Source organism: Diuraphis noxia, unplaced genomic scaffold (genome assembly GCF_037042655.1).
Source record: "Diuraphis noxia isolate RWA-SAM2 unplaced genomic scaffold, SU_Dnox_SAM2 contig0007, whole genome shotgun sequence".
In the NCBI taxonomy this organism is placed as follows: domain Eukaryota; kingdom Metazoa; phylum Arthropoda; class Insecta; order Hemiptera; family Aphididae; genus Diuraphis; species Diuraphis noxia.
Genome location: NW_028301717.1, coordinates 2221934 through 2230828, shown reverse-complemented (window position 1 = coordinate 2230828; position 8895 = coordinate 2221934). Strand labels below are relative to the sequence as shown.

Genomic DNA, 8895 nt, shown 5'->3' with positions numbered 1-8895 from the left:
TTAAAATAAAAATGTAATTATGAATTTTCTATAATAATTTTTTTTTTTTTTTGTTATTTACTGATATTTATGAATTATGAATAGCACATTCATTTCATTTGTATAAAATATAATCTAAATTCATGGAACCTATACTTTGTTCCAAAAGAGAAAATCTTAGCACGTTGAATGGAGGATGCTCACCACCTCGTGTCTTCTCTTTTGTAATAAAGTATATAATATCTACAGATCCCAGTTATGACTACTATTAAGATCATAAATAAAATAAGGAACTTAAATATTTTCTTAAAATTGGTTAGGTATTAGGAATAATTTTACAAATTTGGTCTAAGACTCAAATAGTGGAGGACAAGGGTGTTGTGGGTCACCAGATATATTTCAGCTGAAAAATATATTTTAAAAAGCAAGGAATTAAAAAATAGGTCTGCAATGAAATGTTTTAATGTGTAACAGATGTCAAATGATGTTCATATGATTACAATTAGTAGTCGACTTATGGCTCATATTTTTAAATACTTTCACAATAATGCTGTCATGATATTATTTAATAATTAATGTAGTTAAGTAACAGCAAGTATCTGTCTAAACATTACAAAAATATACAATAATTATTCATAAAATACATTTACAAAAATAAGTAACATTAATAATTAGTAATTAATAGTTAATCTATAATCCTGAATATACATATATTACGATGAAGACTTTTTGTGTTTATATTTTTTATGTTTATTGTGATTAGATTTATGTTTTCTATGTGGTGATCTGGAATGTTTGCTTTTTTTTGTTTTATGGTGTCTAGATTGACGATCATCGTAAATGTCTTCTTTAACTATTTTTTCACGATGATTAGATTGATCATCACTGTCATTCGATTTAGTTTTACCTTCATGATATTCTTTATACTGTTTTATATTAATTACATTACAATTTTTATCAAATTCACTTTTTGTGACCAGATTGAATAAATTTTCGCTAACATTCTCTAATTCTCCAGTGCGTGAAACTTTCACAATCACTCTTGAGGATAATTCATCAAAACCACAAACTTGTCCATACTGGCCATTCAGTTTTCCAATAGTAAATTGTACAAAAGATCCTCTTTTGAGTTTTAGTTCTCCTTCAGAACTTAGTGTTTTTGGTACAGATTTAACTAATTTATCAGCGCCCAAACCCATTCCTTTAGACCTGATCTCTGGCAGACTAGTAGAAGTTATTTGAGAATTATTACCAACACCTTTAGTAGGTTTCCAACCCATACCTCGAAGCATAGCTAATCCAAATTTATCAATCGGTATAGTTTCATAGTCTTCGGCCGTAGACATCTCCATCCCTTCCTGAGGATCGATTATCAATGGTACTTCAACTATTCTTGTATCTTCTTCTTCTTCTTCTTCATCTCCTTTTTTTTTTTTACAACCCTTTAATATTGCCTGTACAGCCATTTCTTCCAATGTTGACGCTCCGTTTTCTTGTGGTTTGTTTGATATTGAGCTTACAAATTCTTTTGCTGGTAGCCTCTGTTTAACTGATTTTGGCATATGAATAACTAATTCATGATCAACCTTTTCTACTGCTCCAGCCACTTTAATCGATTTCTCTTCGACGCATTCAATAAACTGAATTGCTTTCTCTGTTTTTGGAAATACAGGAATTACCTTAGGTTTAGATATTTGTTTAAACGAAAAAGATATTTTTTTGGTATCTTCTTCTTCCATCATAACTAATTATTAATATTCAGTACGTTAACGGTCAACGATCAACGACCAAGCGAGCAACAATTCGAATACTGGATTTGTTTAAACGTAAGTTGAGGTTGACGAAATTACGTAGAGTCGTAGACAACTACTAACCAACGTCTGACGAACTTAAACGTTAACTATAAACACTAAACAAAATATAATAGTGATAAGTGATAGCACAGAACCAGTCGGCAGTATAGATATTAGATTAGATTACATTTTTATTTTTATTAGCACAGAACAATTTTATAAGGTATATGAAAATTTAAATATAATAAAAATAATAATTATTATTAATTTAATTGTTTTTTGATGAATAGAACAATATTAGTTTTATCTGAAAAAAACGTTATTCAATCATTAATGTTATATTAAAAATATTATCACTAGATACTTCATAGCCTCAAGCCTGAATCCCCCAATGTGGAAAACAAAATTGTAGTAACTCAAAAACGAATATCCACATGACCATAGATACTTGAAAACTTTCCCAAAATGTAATTAGGTATGACCATTTTCATACTTGATAATATATTAAAATTTACAAGTTTTTTTTTGTGTGTATGTTTAAGCCCAACGACCTATGTTACTGAGAGTCAAAATAAAAATAAAAATGAATAGGTATTCAAAATATTTTGATTCTTTTTATCGATAATTAATTTTAAAGTTGGTCAAAAAACTTGAAAATTTAACCTTGAATAGGTACAAGACTTCATAATAATTAAATTAGAGAGTGTAAAGAAAAAGGTTGAGCGTAAATCCATATTTTTTCTGAGCATGTAAAGTTAGTATTAAAAAATAAATTCGTCAACATTACGAACATTTGCAAATCATTTTTGAGTTGAAAATACTTTAAAAAGTTATTTTTGTATTTAAGATATTTTTAAAATAACAAAATTCCTTATAATTGTTTTACCTATACCAAGATAAAAAAGTTAAACGAAGTCAAATAAATTTTTATGAGCGTTTCAGGTTCAAATATCTACGATATTAGATATTCAACGGTAAATTAAGTAGCAACTATGGACATAGGAAATTATTGTCGAATTGTCATTAAATGATTTCCTATTATTTTATTATAATTCAAGAACGTCAATAATCATTAACTTCTCAAAATGTTTATTTTATCACTTTTAATACTTCTTGATAACAATTTCAAATTGTTTTGATCATTTTTGAGTTATTTATGAACATTTCTTCCTTAAATAATATCAATAAATAATTTCGATTGGTCAACATTTTTGAAAATTGAAGATAGCAAGTTCCTCATAAATAAGTTGTTATAAAAGTCAATAGATGAATATCAGTTCATATCCTAGATTCAAAATCTAAAATATTGCTCGAATAAATACCATTTAAAATTAGAGCTGTATGTAGTAATACAAAAAGGTAAGTTTAAAAAATTATCGACAATAACAATATCTTCAAAAACATTAGTTATACGTTTCAATAAATGAAAGTCCAACGTTAAATGAATAATCTGGTATAGTATCGATAAGTGTAAATGTTAATTTTAGAGAATAGGGATAAGCGTCGACGTACATATTACTCGTGTAAAATCACATAGGAAATCACGAAATCATACATAAAAATACATAGAAATTTAGCGACAAAAACGAGCAGAATTTCATGAATTGGTTTTTAAAAAAGTGATGGTGAGTAGTTAAGCATCTTAATAACACCTCCCCCCCATCTGCAATATCAGTATATTGCAGCATTAATTATTAAAATATAGGTATAGGTACAATTTATAACAAAAAATACAATTACATAATACATTTAACATGAATATCCTCTATTAGAAAAAAAAACAATTACTCAAAATAAAAATATCCGAAATATTTGATTGAAAAATTTACAAAATGTGTACAACAAATTGAAGCATGTAGGTACTTAAAAAATTTTACGGCGGGATTTTGTACAAGCAAATTCATTAATTATATCTTCATAATCAATTTGTCTGCAGATTTCATTTTCGATGTTAAGAATAAGAATAGCAAAACTGTTTAAATGATCCTCTGTTAGTCTCTATCGCAAGTAATTTTTAATTCTTTTTAGTGTCGAGAAGGACCTTACAGCAGAACAGTTTAAGGCTGGAAGGCATAAAAAAATTCTTGAAACTATGTCTATGTAAGGAAATAGATCACTTATATTCTTTTCCTTTATTCCTTTAATAACATAATCATTTCCAATACTGTACGGGGAATTTGTTCTATACTTAAAAGATAGTTACGGAAATGTTGACATTCATTAGAAAAACTTTCACCTAAATCATTATTATATATTTTACAAAGTTCGTTTGCACTCAAATCCAATATTCAGAGGATGAAAGAGTTGTAAACTTCAGTAAAAATGAGAATTTTTCCTTTATATTTTCATAAAACTTTTACCTTTTTTCCAATTCGGCATCAAGTTTATCTAAAATTGCGAAGTGTTCACTTTTAATGATTCGCGACTATCAACGATGACACATTTTGTACACAACACTAATAATAATAATTTAATTTTAAACGAGACGTGTATAATTTTCTAATTATAAATTATTATCATAATGATAGGCGGTCGATGATTGTCGCTAAACTGAACTCGAAGAAAAAATTTCAATGTTTTGTTAAAAATAGATAAACAAGAGTCACGAATCAAAAATATTTCTGCCTCTATATCTATTTTTGCCTATGTAATACCTATAGCTTTATTATAAATTGTTTTTATACAGCTATAATTTTATTTTACATTTATTTTGTATACATATTAAGTATAAAAATAATTTCATATAAAAATAATTTCATATAAAAATAAAAGCGATCTATGTGTAATATGTATTAAATATTATATGGTATATAAAAAAATAGAAATAAAATCAAATTAATTTTTTTTAAATCACTAAATAACACAACATTTTGGCGCCCAGGGCTACAGCCCTGGTTAGTCCTAATATAAATACGTCCCTGCATTTACTTACCACAATCCATTCCTGGTATCTGCAGAGACCGCTTTTAAATATTCTTTAATCGGCCTTAGCGTCAAAGGTATAATCGTTAATAAGTACAAAAAAATAATAATACTAAATACTAAAATATACATTTAGAATTAAAACTTGTAACTGTATGGTATACATAAATTTTTTTTTTATTCATAACCAAGTAACAACAGCATATTTTTATACTTATCAACTTAATATTAACGTTTTATTATTTTTAAAAATGATTACAAGAACGTCGAGTTATTATAATAAAGTAACACCTGCAAAGGGTAATGGAAAAATTTTATTATAAACAAAACATAAAATCAAAAGAAAGTTTTACACATGTATACATGTCACGATATTGTTTGTTTGTTACACTAACGTTTTTAACCGCAAACAGTTACTACAACTACAGATTATGTAAAATATATAATTTATATAATCTATGCTATAACTAATATACCTATCTACTATAATTTTGAATATTATATTAATGTTCTGCTGTATCTTTTTTCTAAATTCTAAAGAACAAATGGTAGTGATAAATACAGCTTATAAGCTATAATTTATACATACAATTTACTATAATATGTAATGAAATAAATAATAATTAACTTGTTCATCAACTATAGTGTTTCATCAATGTATATATTGTAATCATTTCCATTTCTTATTCAGAAGTTCACGTTGAAAGTTCTCGGCGGCTGCTCTACCAAAATTACTAGGATTGTAAACGTTCAAATAATATTTTGTTGTGAACGTTGTTGGAACAGTTTTAGTTAGTACAAATATATCGTAAACATCCTTGATTTTAGCAAATTTCTTTTCTCTAACATTCAAAATCATAACCGAAGTTTTTGCAGTCATTTTAATACTAACCGAACCATATAGTCCTCGAAACGCCAACGACGACGGTACGCCGTTTTTCATCAAAAATTTAGGTGCAATTTTTAGGACAATTTTTTTAGCAATCTCCTTGGTCGGTATCGATAACGTTTTACCAAAAATGCCTCGTTTAAATCTAGCCCCAACGTCGTAACTGGTTGGCGTCGTAGTGTCTGCGGGAGGTTCGTTTCGTTCGTCAGGTTTGATAAAGTCATAATCGTCCAAGTTGCAATCGTTATTACAATCATGATCATTAAGTTTCGACAAGTTATAAAATAATTCATCGTTATTTATGACAATTGTCCCGAAAGGTTCTATTTGCACATCGATACCTTTTAAATGTGAGTACAAATCCAAACGATCTTCAATCCACATTGTGCAGATGACTTGTACGGGCGATGTCGCAAGATCGGCGACTAATGGTAACGCGAGAGACACGATTTCAATCGATTTACAAGTATTCATCATTATTACATCTTCGGTATCTAGAGTATCGGAAATAAAGGCGTGCGGATAGCATTCGATGAGTAGGCTAATGACAATACCAGTAACAATATCGCTACAACCTATATCAGATAACAATTTTGGTACTTTGGAAAATTCATTGCTGACCGAGTCGATGCCAGTGTTCACGGTATTTGGTACTTTGGAAAACTCATTACCGATTGCGTTAATTCCAGTGTTCACGGTATTTGGTACTTTGGAAAACTCATTACCGATTGCGTTAATTCCAGTGTTCACGGCATTTGGTACTTTGGAAAACTCATTACCGATTGCGTTAATTCCAGTGTTCACGGTATTTGGTACTTTGGAAAACTCATTACCGATTGCGTTAATTCCAGTGTTCACGACATTTGGTACTTTGGAAATTTCGTTACCAATTACATTAAACGCCGAAGATATATGGCCAAGGACATAAAAACTTAATACTAGTGAAAAAAAAAAACAAATTACAAAATACGTTAAATACTTCATTTTTTCGCCTATGTTCTTATCCGTAGTCGATATTGTACGCAATAAGACGCTTTTGCTTTTACTTAAGGTGAAACTAGAAATTGATCTAGATTTAAGAATTCAAACTTTGTTAATACGCGATTTTCAATTAATTCGAAAAATAATAAAAATATAACGTCAAAATACGTGTTGATAAACATGAGCATTGAGCATACACATCTTACCTTGAGTTCAACACATTCACACATTCACTACTAAGAGTATATACTACAATATTGGGATTTATAACTACTATCCCAGCAACTTGTATAACATATTTAAATAATATATGGATGACGGGGATCAAATTTGAGACGATAAACTAGTTAAAACTACAGTGAGCAAGAGTAACAACCACGTGGCTATAGGTAAAAGAACAATGAAATGGCTAAAGACAACGAACTAATGACTATCGGCATCGAGCAACGACTGTTACGAACTTACGACTGTAACGGTGTAACTGTCAACTGAATAACTGATCAACAACGACAACAACGTACAACATTATTACAACAGTTCTTAAACGTCTTAAACAAGTTAACCAATTACCGAATGTCGGATATATTGTAACGAGGAAAAACGGTTGCACTTTATACGTTAGGTTAGGTTATGAGCAGTTGTAGTTCACCGCGGGTATATTAGGATTAGGATTTAGGGCCACCACACGTGCAGCCGTACAGGGCTACCAGTCCACTTTCAGTTGCATGCATAATCATATTCTATGATAATAGGTCAATGATTACAACCTTGTTTCCAGTGTTTCCACGCACGTCTGCGCATAATGAGACGGCCTCAAAGTGATCTTGTTATTTGTTAAGTTGTATTATTCTAAGACCGTGAGTTGTACTATAGTTGTAGCATAGAACAGTTTGGTTGTAGCACAGAACAATTATATAGAATAGACAGTCGATCAGCTGTGCGGGTTTACGTATCCCTATGGTATGAAGTATTGGACTCTAAAAATTGTACCGTATCCGTAATCTGATAGGATGTTGGCAACGTGTATCCCTCTTTGTTACGAAATTTTAAAAACGGATACAACGCAATGGCCAGGCGGCATTAACCACCTGTCCTGTATGGCTGTATGTTCTGTATCCCGTAATCCGTAGTTGTAGCGTTTTCATATGTTATTAGTATTATTACTTATTAATTTATTATTCAATTTTTTTTGTAATTAATAATTTTCATTATGGTTGTAAAGTGTCTGGTATGCCCTAACAAATATGGGCCATTATCCCAAACTAAATTTATAATGTGTTAGTTCTTTAAACCTATAGGTATTCTATTCTAAATTCAATTTCAATATCCTGTTATTACATAAGCCATTAATTAAAGTATTTTAATATTTTTTTCATTAGAGTTATTAATTAAATACAGGGCCAGCGCTACCTTTTGCGAGGGCCTGTGCAAAACGTATTTAATTTATTTAACCAATTAGGCAATAACTATAGTTATCTATAATTTATAGACTAGGTGTAATTAAAAACGAAAAATTATCAAAAATACATGTCCCAAATAAAACAATTTTTTTAATAATTAAATTTAATATATTAAAGAGTTAAGCTCTTCCAAAATGTTGACCCTAGTTACATCTATGATGTTTAATGGTATTAAAAAATACTTTAGGGAAATAGCGATTATCAATTTTCAACTGTTCAATGATTACTTTTAAACGTATGTGTAATACGTCAACTTACATATCATATCATACGAGTAAACAGACAAATTCCAAAATATATATTAAGGCATACAAAGGTTTTGTAATTTTACCGCACCACGTTGCTTTTCAAAATATTATACATATTTAATTTAATATTACTTATATTCTTGTTTTATTTTATTGCAAGATTTTTATACAAAATATATTTAAGCACGAGGTCCTGGACAAATGCCCCGTTTTGCCTCCCCCTAACGCCGGCCCTGATTAAATAATTTATTTTACATTTTAATGCTAAACATTCAAACTTGGTAAAATTACTAAGTACTGTACTATACAAACTACAAATATCGTTTTGTGGTAATCAATGTTCAGCGGTGATATTGATATGAACTATTTAATTGATAACGTATGCCACGCCCTCCCGGAGACCGTGTTCAAGGCCACAGTCACCCGATTTTGCCAATACACAGTGTCGTACCTCTGGTTGTAGTTGTAACAGAATTTTGTACTGTATAAAGTATATAGACATTGGTCATATTCATTGTATTCATATTGCTAACATTTAAAATACATATATAAACATTAAATAGTATATACTATTTACAAATATTCGTTTATGAGTCATTCTAAAAAATAAAATCGATTTTGTC

At 29.4% G+C, this 8895-nt stretch overlaps 1 protein-coding gene and 1 pseudogene across 1 annotated transcript; both read right to left on the bottom strand.

Moving 5' to 3' along the window:
• Positions 1–411: 411 nt before the first annotated feature.
• LOC149054408 (G-patch domain and KOW motifs-containing protein-like) lies at positions 412–1888 on the bottom strand. The gene has a single exon (XM_089230397.1). The coding sequence runs from the start codon at positions 1719–1721 to the stop codon at positions 693–695; it is 1029 nt and encodes a 342-aa protein (XP_089086523.1). The 5' UTR covers positions 1722–1888; the 3' UTR covers positions 412–692.
• A 3102-nt stretch (positions 1889–4990) lies between these two features.
• Positions 4991–7397, bottom strand: LOC149054407 (uncharacterized; annotated as a pseudogene).
• Between the last annotated feature and the right edge of the window lie 1498 nt (positions 7398–8895).

Bases quoted from the DNA above. Each gene is read 5' to 3' on its own strand.
- LOC149054408 (XM_089230397.1), bottom strand. From the start codon at position 1,721: ATGATGGAAGAAGAAGATACCAAAAAAATATCTTTTTCGTTTAAACAA.